The sequence below is a fragment of the Corythoichthys intestinalis genome, chromosome 13 (assembly GCF_030265065.1).
Source record: "Corythoichthys intestinalis isolate RoL2023-P3 chromosome 13, ASM3026506v1, whole genome shotgun sequence".
Lineage (NCBI taxonomy): Eukaryota > Metazoa > Chordata > Actinopteri > Syngnathiformes > Syngnathidae > Corythoichthys > Corythoichthys intestinalis.
In genome coordinates, this window is record NC_080407.1 from 37,595,500 (window position 1) to 37,615,080 (window position 19,581).

Here is a 19,581-nt window from a genome sequence, read left to right on the forward strand (position 1 = left end):
TGCTTGACACGATCGCTGCAATGTTGCTTGTTTTAGAAACCCATAGCAACATTCCGCGTCTCCTATAGACCCTACTCACATGACGTCACAACCACGCCTCCGCGCCATATTGTCCGTCTACTCGTCGTTTTGACGCATTACTGCTACGTAAATTCCTCCTTTTATGGCGTGTTTTTCTGCTCGTTAACATTAATAATCAAAATGGTGAAGGCGTGTGTGCCAGTTGGTTGCAATAACAGAGAAGATAGATGGAGAGACTTGAAGTTCTACCGTATTCCGAGAGACCCGGAGAGGAGAGCGAGATGGATTGCTGCAATTCGTATTTGTGTAGCATTTGCTTTATTATTTTTTTAATTCATTATTTCAACAGTCTCATCTTTGTGGCGTTCTCTTTCGACACTCGGGCTCTTGCGAAATACTGCTGCAGTGAAATTAAACTAGCTTCAAGTTGCTATAATTTCTCGCTGCGTATCTTCCCTGTAATGTTGTCGTATATGTCAGCGTGTCTTGTTCGGTAATATCATTATCGCGTCACATCGAACTCTTTGAAAACAGCGACTGTCTCTTTGCAAATGAGGCAGACACAGTTGTTGCGTGTTTTATTGAAGAAATAGTCCAATATCCACCTGTCCTTGAAGCGTCGGCCATTGCAGTCTTTTTTTTTAATTGATTGTCGTAAAGGGTCATGCGGGGTAATGTTGCATAGAGTGCTGCTCTTAAAGTTTTTCAAACTTTCGTGAGAATAGGCTGATTTTGTGTGGACAAGATAGTTGTAGACAGGGGCTGAAGGGGAAACGATATCGTCATCGCACACACCATATAACTGTTTGCATTAGTCTAACACATATATAGTCTAACACATACATATGGTACAGGTTTTCGTAGGCACCGTCTAACTGTTTGCATTAGGCTAACACACGTAATATAATTAATCAGGAAATGTGTATCATTTTCATATTTACGGTAGGACTACACTACTAATATAAAATAAATAGCACACCATAGTTTAATGAGAAGAAATAGAGATACACAATGCCGTCTTATCACAAGAGTGACGCACATACTCGGGGAATCTGCTCTCAGCAAACTCCAAGGACAAAGCGCTTTGTCCTAAAACAAGCACCACCAGCCCGGACAGCAAAGTTGATAGCGGGCGTCCCAATCCGCGCACGAACCTAAACCGCCCAAAACCGGCCACAGCGGGGGCGGCCCCAAAGCAACGCCCAGAAACGCCTTCGACGAGACCCGCGTCAGCAAAGACTTCAAAAAGACTGGACACTGAGATAAGACAGATTTTCTTCTGCTCGGAAACATGTAGCCTTGTTTTGGATCCAGAATTGTCCCTCCGTCGTCTGTTTTTGCCTTGTCTTTGACCATTGTCGACGAATAAATTGTCAACCTGTTTTCGGCGAGTGTTCTTCAAGCTTTTGAAACATGGAGTCAGTGTGCAAAGGGTTAACACAGGAACGCGCGGAGTTTAGCTTCCTCCTTAGCCTGGCTCCTCGGGGGAGTCAGCGACGGAGCACATTTCCGTTCTGTTGCCGGCCTCCCCGTGCAGTTTGGGCTGGGAGGACTAAATTCCTTCAGGGCGGACTGATAATCTGTGGGTTCTGGAGGATCACAGAACGGCTGGTGCCCTGGACGGCCGGCGGCCGCGATTCATTACACATCACTGTTTTAATCCCCCCAGCCTCTGATTATCTACAGTTTGCATCCAATCCAACAGGTAGCAGCAATGCGCCTGGCTGTTAGAAGAACGAAGAAAGCACAGTGTAGCCTTCATTGGTTCCTTGTGGAAGCAAAATAGCGATGAGCGTTAATGTACAATATGGATGGTGGTGGCAAAAAAAGAAAAGAGAGGGGTGGCGCGGAGAAGGTTAGGGAGAAAAAAATTCAAGATACTGGAGAGCGAAGCATTAAAATGTCATAAATTGACAAATATTTTCGCAAGCAGCAGTCTGGCTGCAACGGCTTTTTTGGAACTTAACGACTCTAGACATTACGACACATGATTGATGTTTTCTTCATACGTTTCTGGAAACCAAAAACTCGGGAGGAAAAAATTTGAAGACCGAATTAACTTGCGCGGACTTTAACACCAGCTCGGTGAATCCATTCACATTTCATATGCAGTAAACATTTTGTTGGGTTGGCATGGTCTTTCAGAGGACAAAGAGGTAAGCCATTTTTATATTTTTAACTTATTTTTGTAGCGTAACGTTGTGCCGTACTGCTTCTGTCTGACAATGAATGACCTGAAAAGAATTACAGTGGTGTCTGACTGCCACTGTTACCGTTTCTGTTATATAAACAACTTCAGAAAGGGGGGAGTATAAATAAATTATAGAATTGAGATTTGTTATCAATGAAAAAATTAAAAGTGTTCGTTGGCTGTCACTGAGTAGCATTTGCGATCGCTACACAAAGCTAACTAAATTACCCCCAAGAACAGTCAGAGACGTAGGACAACCAGAGGATATATAAGACAGACACATTTTCTTCATTTTCTCTCAAAGTGCACAAAATTGATGCATTTTACAATGAAATGTAAAAAAAAAAAAAAAAAAACGAATGCCCCTAGGGGGTCTGTGTTTCCCTTCATATAGTGATTCTTGTGGGCTGGGCTGAGTCAAAGTCCAGGGCTGCTTTTTAGTCCCAGTCCGCCCCTGGTTGTAGATATCAGGGTAGCAGATGTCAGCCAGAGAGGGCGAAGACAGCGGGTCGAAAAATATCGATTTAGGCATCAAATATGGATCTAGCGAATGGATAGACTGAAGCTTTTCCACATAACGCCTTCTATGCAACGCATCCAATGAGTTTACAGCGTCTGAAAGCACCGGGGCTTCCATGAATTGCACTATAAATTGCACGACAAATTGAAACCATTGAGAATACGGATAAACAAAGACGGACAATATGGCGGCCGGATACAGCGACACGTCATTCTGTGACGTTGGTGAGTAGGGTCGATATGGCTCTGCTCCGGGCTAAGTTGGATATAAACGTCATTACGTGATTTGACCACATTGAGAAAAGGCAGCAATGTGCCAGTAGGCATCGAGTCTGCCGGAAATCAACAGAAGAAGAACGTGCGCGTCATGCGTCATGACGTACAGGATGTGAGTGATGGCTACGGCTGGAGGAGGAGTTGTCGTTCGATTGCTTTGGAAAAGTGCTGCTTTGGAGACGATCCACTTTTCATCTCACCTTAGCCTCATGACGTAATTTAATTATGTCATTGACTGAAATGTTGCAGAAATCTTCGGTCACTTCAAGAATCCGTTCAATCTCGCTTCTGCTTCGAGTCATTTGGAAACATTTGAAACTTCGAACCCTGCTCAGGTTAGCCTAGCCCAGGCTAGTTTAGCTGCTAACAAAGAGAACAAACAACGTTCCTGGGATCAACACGTCGCCGAGCAAGCAAACATCAAGTCCCAACATGTCAGGTGAGTAAGTTGACTTTTGACTCGCAAATACTGTACATTACATTTCGAATGTTTATAGACACAAATGAATGACTAGTGCTGTCACGCAGCACCCCATTTGTGGTTTTTATTCTTTACTGTGTTTGATCGTCTCTTACTAATTTGAATGTGATGTGGAGTAAATTATTATCATGTAACAATTCCACATATAACCCAATCGAAAAATGGAGAAACGACCTTTCAGTAACGTCCGATCATAGTTGCTGGACACAAATCTCTAAAAATACATTTACACCGACTAAGAATATCAATCTGCAGTTTATCCAATGTAAAATAATATATCAGCTATAATATCCCTTTGGAACTGCAGGATTCTATTGTCTCCCAGTCCTTGTCTGCTTGTCGTTCTTAATGCTGTGAATATGTCGTATAATCAAGCCCATCTGCTACTGGCGACTTTAACAATAGCTTAAATAAAAACAATATTGCTAAATTGACAAATATAAGCAATGTATTAACTAGGGATGTCCCGATCCAGGTTTTTGCACTTCCGATCCGATACCGATATTGTTTTGCACTTCCGATCCAGAAGTGAAACGGACCGATACTGGCCTATCTGAGCATGTATTAAAGTTTAAAGTTATTTAGCCTCCTTACTTAGTTGTCAGACTCATGTTGAAAAGGGTTTTAGTACTCTTGATAACAACTAGCCAGCTGAATTTGGGGAGTTTGAATAACAAACAATGGTTGGTAACAAGAAACTGACCTGTTTATTCTGTGATAAACACAAAACATTATAAATAACAAACAGAAATGGCACATTCAGTCAGTAAAAGGTGCAAATAATATTGTAAACTGTCTTAAAAAAGCAAAACACACAAACAACCTCACCTCAATGGAAAATAAACTATTAACTAAAAATACACGATAATATCGGTCACCGATAATTATCGGCCGAAAATGGCAATTATGACGTCACACAGATAATCCAGATAATAAAAAAATTCAACCGATAATGCAATCCGATAATTATATACTTGATTTAGCCTCCAAATGTGCGCAACCAAAGATTTCAGCACGCCGCCTCCTCAACCCCTCCCCTCTCTGAAGCCCCTGAGGGAGGAGGGGTTGAGGAGGCGGAGTTACACGACAAGAAGTAGTTGAATATTATGGCGGCTGTTACTAAAAAAACGACGCTCTCGCCATCTGCGAAACACGTTCCGTAGAAGTTCCACGAGGCAGAAAGAAAGCGTCCTCATTCAAAACCACTAACCCAGCGGCCATTTAAAACTGCATCACAAAGATTTTTGGAACAATTACGAGGCTGCTGCTAGTGGGAATGCTAAGGTTATTGTAAACACAAGCTAAACTACGGGGCTTGTGACAATACAGAGTCGGGCTGTTTGGGAATGCAGCCCAAGGTGGGGGGTAAATTCGCATCTAAGGCTAAACACCGGCACGACTGGAGACCGATAGTCGTCAAGTAGCCTTCTTCCGACGGAGCCCGCCGCTCTGGCTGGTGTTCTGACAAATTTTGCAACCCATCAAAAATTGCTACCTTGCGGTTTTGCGCATGCGCGTAACGTTAAAAATGGCCGCGAATGCAGCGACTCCAAAGTAAACATTACAAACTTTCTTTGAAGAAAAGAATATTTACTTAAGTTGGATCATGTAAAGACATGTACTAAAGCTCTCAAACACATCCTACCATATTAGCTGCACACAGCAACTGCACCCCGCGCTCTCACTGTTGACGACTTCGCTGTGTCGTTAAGTATAAATTTACGCCATTTTCGTGTTGCACATGTATGTTTATGATGATGTGTAGTTTAGTTAGCACCTTTGGATAACATTTAGAGTCCAATTAAATGTAAAAGAGGGCTTTTTCAGCGCCACAAAAGCTTTGGGAGCAAAATTTTATAAGAGAGCAAATTTTGACAGAACACCGGTCCGGCAGGCCGCCACCGCCGCGCCATAGGCGGGGCGGACCGAGCCCGACTCCCCGGCTTTGGTACCTCCGGCGAACACCCCTGTTTCTCGAGCGTTCCCCCACGGAGTGCGAGCAGAGCCAGGACCCGAATACGCCGCGGCGAACCAGTCGGATTATCCGGTACGAACATAGTTGCCGCCGCTGCCGAGACGAGACACGTTTTTTTTTTTACCTAAATGACCCGAGAACCAAAGCCCTGGATAAAAAAAAAATAATGCAGTTTATAGGACCACCATTCTTCATGAAAAAGTGATGTCCAGTAACCAAGCTTATCATGACGGCGCAGTGGTTAGATGATAATTTAAACATGGAGAAAACAAAGTCAGCCAGTCAATAATGCATTCAGTATGTAAAATGACGAGCGGTCAGATGACTTTGTTTATTTATTTATTTATTTATTTATTTTTTTTTTAACCTGTCCTGTTCAGCTGTTTGACACAGAGAATGGAAGTCTAAGTGCCCGGATTCTGAACAGTTTTAATGTTTCACATTGAGAGTCTGACATACTCCCATTGTGATCATTCAAAATACCTTTTTATTATGACAAAGCAGCGAACAGGAAGGGATTATGGGGGGACAGAAGAAAAGAAATACAAGAGAAGAAAGAAAAGAAACACATACACAAACAACAACAAGAAATACATTGAACATCTAAACTAGTTACTAATATGCTGGTGCTATCGTCAGCGAGATGTATTTCCGGTTTACACCATGTGGGGGCCTATTGGCCAGTGAAAGAGGAGAATGGGGGTGGGGGTGTCTATAAGACTATAAGCTAAGTGATTGAAAGGGGTAGAGTGTACACAAATCAGTTCTGTGATCTAGAACCCAGTAATCGTGTGAATCTCTTATGAGTGTAAGCCCGTTGGCGACCAACCCTACGCCGCCGCATCGCCAATCCCGGCACCGGAACCCCCAACCCGAGCATGCCCTACCACATCCAGCAGCACGCAAGCCCCACCCGGCGCGCGACAGCCACGCAGACGGGCGGAGAAACCGCGCGGGCGCCAACCCAGGGCCACGGCCCCCACCCAGCCAGCCCGGGGAGGGAGGGCGGGCGGGGGGGTGGGGGGGCCATGCGCAGCCCATCCCTCCTCCCACCGCCCAGCAAAGGAGCCACCGTCCCCCCCCCCGGGACCCAGGGTGGTCCCCCGGGCCACCCGCGTGCCCATCAACCGGCCTTCAGGGATGGCAGGAGGGGACGCATCACCAACCCCACGCCTACACCCACCCCCGCCCGCCCACCCGGGCCAGGAGCCACAGCCACAGCCCCCCAACCGGCATGGCACGCCACGGGACCCCCAGCGGCCCACCAAGCCCCAGGCAAGGCAGGGTCCCCCGCCGGTGCAGGCGACACCCCGCTGATACACCGGCGCCCAGCCAGCGACCCGCGATGGAGCGCAGGGCGGATGCCCAGCCAGAGAAGAGAGGGGAAGGCGGAGGCAGGAGAACGCCCAGGAACTGCCACGGGGCGATGCAAGATCGGAGACCCGACCCCCCCAACCCACTCCCGCGGCCGGCAGCCGAGGCAGAGGGGAGGCCACACCCCGGGAGCCACGCCATATAGAAAAAGTGTGGGACCCACTTACCACCCTATTACTGTGGCTGCCAGGTTCCCGACTGGCAGCCATCACCCAGCACCGTGATGGGGGTGTGAGGGGAGGGTAGTGCAATGTATGCATTAAAATAGGAGAGCTTGGCTTGGGGCAGTGGGACCGCAGCATGGAGTTTCTGTCCAGCCGTCCGTCCCACCGCCCTTTGCCGGAGCTCTCCTGTGGAGTATGATGTGTGTGGTGCATTTAAAAAAGGTGCAGGGATGGCGGGGCCTGTGGTGAGGAGGCAGCCGTGAGCCCCCCCCCCCAACAGGTCCCAACCATCCCACAACCTTGGTGTGTGGTGCATTAAAAACAGGGGGGAGTCGGGCTGGGACTGTAAAGCCCCGTCCCAACTCTCCCCGGAGAAATGTATGAGCATGTAAGTGCCAGGGTGAAAAATATTTACAGTGCCGAAGTGAGAAGTGCGTGAGTTAAGAGGCAGGCTCCCGCGGGCGTGTCCCCATCCACCAGAACCACTGGCCCCAGGGCGGAAGAAGCGTCAGGGCCCCGATCAATCCCCGCCCCAGACCACCCGCGGCGCCTCCGCGACCGCCCACCCCCCTCCCACCCACCGAGCACCCACCCCGCACCCCGAGCAGGCGCCACACCAAGCGCCGGCGACCAGGGGGCGTCCACCCCACCGGCAAGGGACAAGCCTCACCCTAGGCCCCGCGGGCCCCAAGAGGCCCCGCTAACGACCCCGCCGGCCGAGGGGCAGCCACGGCCGCCGCGGCCCAGGGAGGCGGACAGGGCCGGAAACAAACCAAGGGGAGGGAAGCGCACCCCCCACAACCCACCCCCGGGCCAAGAAGGGCGCGCGGTATGGCACCAGAGGGCACCTCCCCGGCACCCGGTACAGGGAGACGCGGCTCCGGCCGGGCGGACCTGGGAGGGAACCATGGCTGCCGCATACACCCCCCGGCCCCCACCCCAACTCCACCCCACCCCGGCCGGTCAGATGACTTTGTAACGCTGCCTTTATTTTCGGCTTAACAAAACTCAGGCACAAAACAACACACACGCGGATACGAGCTCCAACTCCGTCCAAATAGTCCTGCCGCGTATCAGTTTAGCTGCTGTAAAGCAAATGTCGTGAAAGCCGCAAATGTAAACAAAGCGCTGCAGAATGGGTACATGACATCTCGCTCTTTTGAATTATTCATTTTCACAGTGTGCAACAAAGTATATAACATTAGCAATCACTTTTCAAATTATTTAACTTATTTCTCTGATCAATTACAGTCACAGTAGATAATCAAATTCTTAAAACAACATTCTGTAGCCACAAATAACATTCTGTAGCCACAAATATTATTTTCTCTTTCCTTCTTCGAAGTTTTTGTTTTTTTTAGGATTAAGTATAATAATGTATTGCCTAAAACAAGGCTGTTAAGATTATTTTCAGCTAGCTATTTTTCTTCCAAGAAATCTGAGAGAAATACACTTGAAGCGATGGCAGATAATTTCACTTATTGCCAATAGATTTACACTTAAAACTGACTAGTTTTAAGGAGGGGTGTTTTGCAGTGTATTAATGTTATATATGTTAGGAATGGCTTACTTTTAAAGGCATTTTTGTGCAACTTAGGTATTTACTCTGTAAGTAATTGTTGCCAAAAGTTTTTACACAATGTCAGACAATCTGTCATTATTTAGATGTTTGAATTGACGACTTGTTCATATTTTATGTTGGAAAAAAAGAGCAATAAAATTTTATTTTTGCACAGCAATATTTTCTTTTGTGTATACTTTAAAATTTTACATAAATCTTTTAATAGAATTATCGGCTTGACATTATCGGTTATCGGTTGGAATGAGGAGGAAATTATCGGTTATCGGTATCGGTTGAAAAATGTATTATCGTGCACCACTACTATTAACTCAGCATCAGTTCTCTGCTCTTGAACAACTGTACCAGGGCTTTAAAAAATCAGTGCAAATAATACTATTTTAAACCAAAAATGGCTTCTACTTCCCAATCTTCTCCACACTTTGTTGCTCCATCTCTATCTATTGTACACACTCCCTTCAGCTGTTTGCCCTTGCTGCAGTCCAAGCATGATGGGGAGATTTTTTTTGACAAAGACAAGCATTTCAAGATGCTCAGGTGACCGCCTGCTCCTGTGTTCATCCATGATAAGTGAGACTGCGCTAAAAAGCCTCTCACTCCCAACACTATTGCAAGGAGCACTGAGGAACTGGGCTGCTGTTGCTGCCAGGGTGGGCAGTTGAGCCTGATTGTCTCTTCAGTAGTGAAAAGGACTGTTCTTACGCCCAAGGGAAGGCTCATTGAGGTAGCTCTCCAACTGAAACAGTGCCCCTGGGGTGATCTGCTGCTCAGACAGACCTGCTGTGCAGCACTCCTCCGGTATCTCGTCAAAGTAGCTGCCCGGGCTGCTGGTTGAGCTTCCAGCCTCCGTTCCTTGCCTTGCTGTCTCAGTCTCAGCCACACCTTCTCCAGAGGCCATGGTCTTCAGTTCGTGTTCCATTTTCATCACCTCTACCTTTAGTGCCTCCTTTGCCTGATCCAGGTCAGTAGCATTAGTGAAGAACCTTAATATTTGGATAAAATGTAATAAAAATATCTATTATATTATTTTAAGTATATTTATTATATTCCACATATTGATGTTCAATGACAAGAAACACACAAAATAGGTCACAAATGATCAGCAAATATTCAAACATTGACATTGATTTCCTCACCCATCAGATAACTGAAGAGAATAATAACAAAAATGATAAATAATAATAATAACTAGGCCTGCAAGCAGGACTAAACGGGCCCTCACAGTTTGGCGCAACTCGGACGTCACACAAACTCAGGCAGGTCAGGGTTGTTGCAGATTGTCCCTGTCTCGTAATCTCATGAGAACCAAACTTGCTCGAAACTCTCCTCAATTCAAGTTGGCGCCACTGAGCCATTTTGTTACGGTTTTTCGTAATGTCGCAAGATTATCGAAATTTACGCAAATCCGCATGTGGGTGCAAAATTTGGTCAGTTTTTGTGCATGTTCAGGCCTCCAAATATAAACTAGACTATAAATCAATAAAAATTTCACATTCGATCCAAAGTACCTGATTTCCTGTTAGATTTGGAATATGGGTGCAAGAGACTTTTTGGAGCAGTTTTGCATAAGGTATCGGCTCCCCAAATTTCATTGCTCTATGTTTAAAAAACCTAATAGGAGAGGCCTTTTTTTAAAACTCCTTTCTGTCACCACTAGTTGGCGCTGTAGGGTTGATGCAAATTACCCCTACAGGACCCGTCAGAGTATGACTCTCAACAAGCACGGGAAGTTGACATTCATTTTCACTTTCCTGTTGGACCCTTCTTCTTCAACCAAACCTCAATATTTTTCATCAGGCACCTCAACACATGTCTTAAGGCTCCCCTGATGGCAGGTTTGAGGTCAATAGATTTTTTCCCAGTGATGCACGATAATACATTTTTGAACCGATACCGATAATTTCCTCCTCATTCCAACCAATAACCGATAATGTCAAGCCGATAATTCTATTCAAAGATTTATGTAAATTTATTTAAAGTATACACAAAAGAAAATATTACTGTGCAAAAATATAATTTATTGCTCTTTTTTTCAACATAAAATATGAACAAGTCGTCAATTCCAACATCAAAATAATGACAGATTGTCTGACATTGTGTAATGGTAAACTTTTGGCAACAATTACTTAAGTTGCACAAAAATGCCTTTAAAAGTAAGCCATTCCTAACATATATAACATTAACACACTGCAAAACAAACCTCCTTAAAACTAGTCAGTTTTAAGTGTAAATATTGGAAATAAGTGAAATTATCTCCCAGCGCTTCAAGTGTATTTCTCTCAGATTTTTTGGAAGAAAAATAGCTAGCTAAAAATAATCTTAACAGCCTTATTTTAAGCAATACATTATCATATTTAATCCTAAAAAAAAAAAAAAAACTTGGAAGAACGAAAGATTTTGAATAATATTTGTGGCTACAGAATATTGTTATTTCATTACAACAGGAATGTGCATATTGATAAGTCTTAATTAGTGCCAATAAGTTTTGATTATCTACTGTGACTGTAATTGAGCAGACAAATAAGTTAAATAATTTGAAAAGTGATTGCTAATGTTATATGCTTTGTTGCACACTGTGAAAATGATTAACTCAAAAGAGCGAGATGTCATGTACCCACTCTGCAGCGCTTTGTTTACATTTGCGGCACTCTCGACATTTGCTTTACAGCAGCTAAACTGATATACGGCAGAACTATTTGGACGGATTTGGAGCTCGCATCGCGTGCGTGTTGTTTTGTGCCTGAGTTTTGTTAAGCCGAAAATAAAGGCATCGTTACAAAGTCATCTGACCGCCTTGTAATTTTACATACTGAACGCATTATTGACTGGCTGACTTCGTTTTCTCCATGTTTAAATTATTTTCTAACCACTGTGCCGTCATGATAAGCTTGGTTACTGGGCATCACTTGTCCAAATGTCCGTGGTTAAAAAATGATGTGATTGGCATGTTTTTCATGAAGAATGGTGGTTGTATAAACTGCATTATTTTTTTATCCAGGGCTTTGGTTCTTGGGTCATTTCGGTAAAAAAAAAAAAAAACGTGTCCTGTCTCGTTGGCGGCAGCTACGTTCGTACCGGATAATCCGCCCGCCCTGGCCAGTTCGCCGCAGCGTATTCGGGTCCTGGCTCTGCTCACACGCCGGGGGGGAACGCTCGAGAAACCGGGGTGTTCACCAGAGGTCCCGAAGCCATGGTTTGGGGTCCTCGGTTCGGAACGCAGGCATACCGAACGAGTTTCTGACATAATGTAAAGTGCTGTCAAATTTAGCACGTTAACGGGCGGTAATTATTTTTTTGAATTAATCACGTTAAAATGTTTGACGCATTTAGCGCAAGCGCGGAATGCCCGCTCATGCATCCCATAATCCCACCGTTAATTACGCCCCACGGATGGCTCGCTATGTGCGTTACATAAAACGAGCCACACACACAAGTTGCAAGTGGACACAAATTTATTCACATAAGTCGAACTTGCAATGAACAAAATATACAAAATGCAGAAGGAGCTGGCTTCAGCGTAAGCCCAGGCCAAAACAACAAACAAAATGAAACTACACTTAAACCCCACCTGCTAAGTAAACCCTGGTCGTAAAAGAGAAATAAAAAAAAGACCGCCACTACCCTGGCTTCTACACTAAACAAAACGGGTTGAACGAAAACGGCAGTTTACCTCAACTGCTGCAGTGCTCTTATTTACAGTGGTGAACAAAAACGATCCAATAACGAATGAACACAAAATACCTCACCGAAAAAGCGGGAGTGTAACAAAATAGCGATTAAATGCACATGTGAATGAATGGCGAGCAAACAGCTGGCGAGGTGGTACGCGGCACATATGCTGTCAAATGCGAACTCTGAGTGTTGGCTGTAAAATGACGAGCGGTCAGATGACTTTTGTTAACGCTGCCTTTATTTGGTTAACAAGACTCAGGCACAATACAACACACACGCGGATGTGAGCTCAAACAACGGCCTAATAGTACTACCTTGGATCGGTTTAGCTGCCGTAAAGTAAGTGTTGTTATTGCCGCAAATGTAAACAAAGGGCTGCACAATGGATACATGACAGACAGCGGCTAGTTTCTGAAATTGGCACACTTCCTTGGGTGGCCCATCAGCGGCGGTTGCGGTGGCGGTTGCCCCTCCAGCGTCAATCAGAGTACGTCACGTTGGGAGGGGAAGCAGCCAGCTGGCGGATGCAACAATCAGCTGACCGACAGACTCAAAAAAAGATAACAATTAAACGGCCAGGGCCGTCGCACCACTCAGAAGTGGAGTGAGCAGCGTGGGTAACGGTTAAATGTAGACATGGAAGAAACAGTCATAAAGTTAATATGAGAAATTTGAAACTGATCAGTGTTGCAACTGTTCAATTTTGCACATCAGATATTTTTTTAAAGAAAAAGTCTTAGCCAATGTTATTTTTTCTTTTGTTTTTCAAAATATCTACATTTCAGAATATTGTATTTTCTATTTTTGAGCGGAGTTAAAGCTTTTCATAGGCTAATGTTCCTATTGTTGAAAGCACAAAAGTGTGTAATAAACAACTAGCACATTTATATTTTGCATTTTGTTTTCTCACTGTACCGAAAATGTACCGAACCGTGACCTCAAAACTGAGGTACATACCGAACCGAGATTTTTGTGTACCGTTACACCCCTAGTGTTTAGGCTTGTGGCGGGGCTCTTGCTCCCAAAAATGGCAACCGAAGCTGAATGATGGTTTTTAAGTGTTTTTATTAACGACGTTCCCAACAAATTAACAGCAGTGTTCTGTGACAAAGTGAAAAAGTGATTATTTACAAAAGATACATTCACCATATTTACAAAAACATTTATAGTATAACAAATAAAATAAAAAGGTCTATTACCTGCTCTGCACCACTGCGTGACTCCAAATGACTGAGTAGGAAAGGTAGGTCCCTCTTTATATTGTCCTGGCCCCTCCCCTCCAGCCAATTAACTCCAAAAGTTCAGTTATCTGCTTAATAACTCCAGTTTGTGTAATATTAGCTTCACTATAAATTAAAGAAAAATACAATAAACAAAATACTGGTACTACCATACCGAAATGACATTTGGAAGGAAAAATAAATTTACTTGGGCCAAAAACTCAACCCGTACGGTGACGTCACTCGCTGACGTCCCGCTCGCGACGTCATAAAACCAGGAAGTGAATGTGCGCTCGGTTTTGACAGTTCAGCACGGGAATTGAGGATGACTACATGTGGAAATGTTTGTTAAGAGTGAGTACGGCATAACGATGTTGTGGCGGCAGTCTAGTGTGCACCCCAGACCCCCGCGATGCCTAAAAAGTTAACAGGTACGGTGTGAGTGGACGTGCGCACGTGTGTGTGTGTCAAAATGAATAATATTGTGTCAAAATGAATACTATTGATAACGCCGTGTCTGACGCGTTATATTGCGGACGCCGAGTTCCCCCCGGGATCTGACGGGGCTACTCCGTCACACCATCCACCTCCTCCCGAAGGTTGACAAAGTCTTGGCAACCTAGAGAGGTAGTCAGCTACAGGGTGACCCAAAAAGATGCGTACCCATGAAAATTTCAATTGTGACTTTGATTAAAAAGCTATTTATTTCAAATTACAACCACACATTATTCAGTTTATGGAAGACCATTCACCAGATCCCGAAAGAGGAGTGTGTAAAAGTGATTGACAACTTTGTCAGACGAGTACAGGTTTGCTTGCAACGGAATGGTGGACATTTGGAACACATCTTGGGAAAGCCATAAATTGACTAAAAATTGACAGAAATAGCTGAAACTCTGGTGAATGGTCTTCCATAAACTGAATAATGTGTGGTTGTAATTTGAAAAAAATTTTCATGGGTACGCATCTTTTTGGGTCACCCTGTACCAAGTTCAATTTCCCAGACCGGTGTTTGACAGAGAACTGGAAGGGCTGCAGCGAGAGGTACCAGCGTGTCAACCGGCTGTTATGGTCTTTCATGGAGTTGATCCAAGTCAAGGCCCTATGGTCTGTCTCTAGATCAAACTCCCTCCCCAATAAATAATACTTCAGACTCTCCAGAGCCCACTTGATGGCTAGTCCCTCCTTTTCCACCACTGAGTATATGGCTTCACGTGGCAGTAGTTTTCGGCTCAGATACAGAATGGGTCGCTCAGCTCCGGGGTCACCTTGTGCAAGAACTGCTCCGAGGCCAACATCCGAAGCGTCTACCTGGACCAAGAAGCGTTGGTTGAAATCAGGACTGCGCAATACTGGAGATGAACAGAGGAGTGTTTTTAAGTTTTCAAAGGCGGTTTCACACTCCTTTGTCCACATCACTGGATTCTTTTTGTCCTTTGTAGTCAGAGCAGTGAGTGGGGCTGCAATTGTGGCAAACTGTGGGACGAACCTGCGATACCATCCCGCAAGGCCAAGGAACGATCGCACCTCCTTTTTTGTGCGAGGACGAGGACAACTCTGGATCGCTTCTACCTTATCCATTTGAGGACGTACCTCTCCTCCGCCCAGTTGATACCCCAGGTATCTGGTTTCCTGGCGTGCCCACTCACATTTGGATACATTCAGGGTCAGCCCTGCCTCTTTGATCTTCCCTAATACTACCCTCAGGTGTTCAAGATGTTCTTGCCATGTGCTACTGAAAATAACAACATCATCAAGGTAAGCTGCACTGAATGATTCACATCCCTGAAGAACCCTGTCCATTAGGCGTTGGAAGGTTGCTGGGGCACCATGCAGGCCAAATGGCATTACTGTGAACTGATACAGGCCGGTAGGTGTTCGGAAGGCTGTATATGGTCGGCTGGAGGCTTCTAGCGGTACCTGCCAGTAGCCTTTACACAAGTCCAATGTTGTAATGAAGGTTGCTGAGCCAATGCGATCTAGGAGGTCGTCTATTCTTGGCATAGGATAAGCATCGAAAGCAGAGATGGAATTCAGCTTATGGAAATCAATGCAGATACGCAAAGACCCGTCCTTCTTGAAAACAATGACAACTGGGCTGCACCACTCTGATGTTGATGGCTCAATGACTCCCAGTGTCAGCATTGACTCCACCTCCTGCTTCAGCTGTTCTGTCAGTTGCTGGGGGATCCGGTATGGGCGTTGACGAATGGGGTTGGTGTCCTTCAACCGGATTACATGCTGTGTTACGGTGGTCCTGCCAGGCTCCGCCCTGAAGATCGATGGAATCTCTTCGAAGATGTTCTGAAGGTCGGTAGCTTGGTCAACTGAGAGGTGAGCTATGTGAGGGTCAGATGGATCGTTGACTACAGGCACACCCGGATCTTCATCATCCACGTCCATTTTCCTCACTAAACAGGTGATGTCTGGATTTTCTGGAGAAGCCACCTTCCATTCCTTCAGCAGGTTCACGTGGTAGGTCTGTTTGGTCTTTTTCTTGTCAGGCTGATGTATTTCGTAGGTGACAGGTCCCATTCGTCGCAGGATGGTGTAGGGGCCTTGCCACTTTGCCAATAACTTGCTGTTGGATGATGGAAGCAACAACAATACTTTCTGGCCCGGATGGAAGTCACGGTGTCTGGCTTGTTGGTCATACCATAGTTTTTGCTTCTTCTGCGCCTCCTTCATGTTCTCTTCGGCCTCTTCGAGATAGTCGGACAGGCGATCCCTCATTTGCAGCACGTACTGGACGATTCCCCTCTCATTGGCTTTGGACTCCGTTGCTGCCCATGTTTTGCTCAACAAGTCCAAGGGTCCCTGCACGTCCCATCCATATAGAAGCTCGAACGGTGAGAATCCGGTGGAAGCCTGAGGTACCTCTCTGTAGGCGAATAAAAGGAATGGCAGCCATCTGTCCCAATCGCTACCGGTGTCGCTCACAAATTTCTGCAGCATCCTCTTGAGCGTTTGGTTGAACCTTTCGACCAGGCCGTCTGTTTCCGGATGATAAGGTGTGGTGCGCAAAGCTGTGATCCCCAACTGTTTATGAAATAATTGTAAGAGACGTGAAGTGAAATTGGTTCCCTGGTCGGTCAGGATTTCATCAGGGATCCCAACTCGGGAAAATAACTGAACGAGGCAATGGAGGACTGCAGGAGCAGTAATTGTACGTAATGGGAAGGCTTCGGGATATCTAGTGGCATAGTCACAGATTACGAGAATGTGCTGATGGCCCCGAGCACTTCTGACCAACGGTCCAACAATGTCCATGGCAATTCGGCGAAATGGTGTGGATATTATCGGCAGTGGATGAAGGAGAGCCCTGTCAGATCTGTGAGGTGACGATGTTTTTTGGCAGGTCGGACATGTGGTGCAATATGTTTGTATGTCATTGTACATTCCTGGCCAGTAAAACCGAGCACTCACGCGCAAATAGGTTTTGTGACGCCCAAGATGTCCAGCCCACGGGAGTGTGTGTGCAACGTGCATGACTATCTGCCGACAGGACGCCGGAATCACCAGACGTTTTTGAGTATCGTTAACAATGTATAATAAATCATTGATGAGAATAAACTGTTCTTTACCCGTGGCACTAGAATTAGCGATAGCATTAGCATTCACGTTCTTAAAACAGTTTTGTAGGGTCTTATCCTTTTTTTGCAATTCTGCGATGTTCTCAGGTATCTTCCACCCCTCCTGAATATTTAAGTTGCTAGAGTTGGACCCCCCTAATTCTAGCTGTTTTTCGAATCGCCGCTGGCGTTTGGACTTTCTAGGCCCTTTGAGGCCTCCTTCACATATGCTGTCATCTAAGTTTGGTAAGGGCTCTAAACCAGTTTTTGTTTGAGACCGTGTTACAACCGGACAGAAACCATTGTTATTCAACCCATTTACACCCCCTTTCTCATTTTTCAAAAGTTCTAACAGTACAGGGAAATCAGTACCAAGGACCAGGTCAACTGGTAAATTTTCCACTACCGCAACAGTAATCAAATATGATTGTCCATCAATTCTAACAGTCACTTCCGCTTTGGGATATGAATGATTGTCCCCATGAACACAAACAATATCAGTTTTATGGTTATAGTCAATACCGGTCACTGGGACCAAGCTCTTTTTTACCAGTGAGGTAATACTCCCACTGTCCAGCAGTGTTGTCACTGGCTGGCCGTTTAAAGTCACAGTTTTTAACATATGCTTGTTTGAGTCCCGGTTAATTAACAGTCTACCCTCTGCACGAGGTGCGTAACAGGCCCCGGTAAGCTTATCTCGTCGTACTGGGCACACAGAGGCTTTATGTCCCTGTTGCTGGCAGTAATAACAAATAAAAGGCTTACCCATCCCAGGCTGGTTTGAAGCAGAGTTGGGTGTACCTCGCGAGTTGTTCATAGGCTCCCTCGTATGTCGTGCTGGTGTAAACTGCTGGGCAGGTCTAGGTGCTGAGCTGGTGGGTCGTGGAACTCCTCCCCGACGAGCGTTTTGGTACTGCAAAGCCAACTTTGCTGCAGTCAGGCCATCGTCAGGTTCATGCTCTCGGACCCAGGTGCGGACGTCAGCAGGCAGGACACGAAGCAGCTGCTCCAGGATAACGAGCTCCCCGATTTGCTCCTTGGTAAGCTGGTCGGGACGCACCCATCTTCGGTAAAGGCCTTTTAAACGGTGGTAGGTCTCGGTCGGTGTCTCTCCAGGTGGAATCATGGTGGTGCGGAACTGCTGTCGGTACGTTTCGGGTGAAATGTCGAACTTGGCTAACAAGGCTGCTTTCAGGTCTGAGTAGCGGTGTGCTTCCCCTTCATCCATGGCTGTATATGCTTCCAGCGCTTTCCCCGAGAGAAGTGGCACAAGCCGGCATGCCCACTCAGTCTCTGGCCATCGCCAAGTCTTCGCTATTCTTTCGAAACGTAACAGGTAGTTCTCGAGGTCTTCTCCCTTCTCATATGGCGGAATTTTCGGCTCAGCTGCATATGGCCTCGGCTCCATATTTGGCGGTGGAAGGTTGGCTCCGGCGGCGCTCTCTTCTGGCCCTGCCCGCAATGTCGTGGTCTGTCCTAGAGGCCGCCTTGAATGGGCTGGTGTCGGCAGCTCCATCCGTTGGCTGCCCACGCTGGATAACCCGTCATGCTCAGCTGAAAAGGCCGGGGTAGCTGGTCTCAGCGAGACACGAAGGTGGCTTATCTCGTCCAACATCCCCTCCTCTCTTCTCTGCTGACTGGCCATAAACTCTTTCATGAGGCCAAGGAGCTCCCCTACGGGCTGTTGTGCTGCTGCAGCCCCCTGGTCCACTGAGAAGTCTTCCTCCTCCATCTTTCGCTGTTGGGAACGTCGTTTTCTTCGGTTTGCCATCCCACCACTGCCACCATATGTGGCGGGGCTCTTGCTCCCAAAAATGGCAACCGAAGCTGAATGATGGTTTTTAAGTGTTTTTATTAACGACGTTCCCAACAAATTAACAGCAGTGTTCTGTGACAAAGTGAAAAAGTGATTATTTACAAAAGATACATTCACCATATTTACAAAAACATTTATAGTATAACAAATAAAATAAAAAGGTCTATTACCTGCTCTGCACCACTGCGTGACTCCAAATGACTGAGTAGGAAAGGTAGGTCCCTCTTTATATTGTCCTGGCCCCTCCCCTCCAGCCAATTAACTCCAAAAGTTCAGTTATCTGCTTAATAACTCCAGTTTGTGTAATATTAGCTTCACTATAAATTAAAGAAAAATACAATAAACAAAATACTGGTACTACCATACCGAAATGACATTTGGAAAGAAAAATAAATTTACTTGGGCCAAAAACTCAACCCGTACGGTGACGTCACTCGCTGACGTCCCGCTCGCGACGTCATAAAACCAGGAAGTGAATGTGCGCTCGGTTTTGACAGTTCAGCACGGGAATTGAGGATGACTACATGTGGAAATGTTTGTTAAGAGTAGAGCAGGGCGGTAAACCGAAAATTTACCGTCACCGAAATTCTTAACGATGACCGACGTAATTTTGACCATGTCGGTAAATTCGGTAAATTAATAAAACAAGAAAATATAGTCTTTTCATCCCGCTTTGATTCTGTGTTGTTCGTCTATGTTCATTCCCCTTTAAGAAAGCAGT

General features: G+C 45.7%; 1 protein-coding gene across 2 annotated transcripts in view; it reads left to right on the plus strand.

Annotated features, from left to right (window-relative positions):
• Positions 1-3,147: 3,147 nt before the first annotated feature.
• LOC130929101 (zinc finger protein 391-like) overlaps positions 3,148-19,581 on the plus strand; it is a 35,103-nt gene continuing 18,669 nt past the window's right edge. For both annotated transcript variants that reach the window (XM_057856046.1, XM_057856047.1), the window contains exon 1: positions 3,148-3,446. In XM_057856046.1, the coding sequence (XP_057712029.1) occupies positions 3,440-3,446 (7 nt within the window). In that variant the 5' untranslated portion in view covers positions 3,148-3,439. The remainder of the gene's footprint in view (positions 3,447-19,581) is intronic.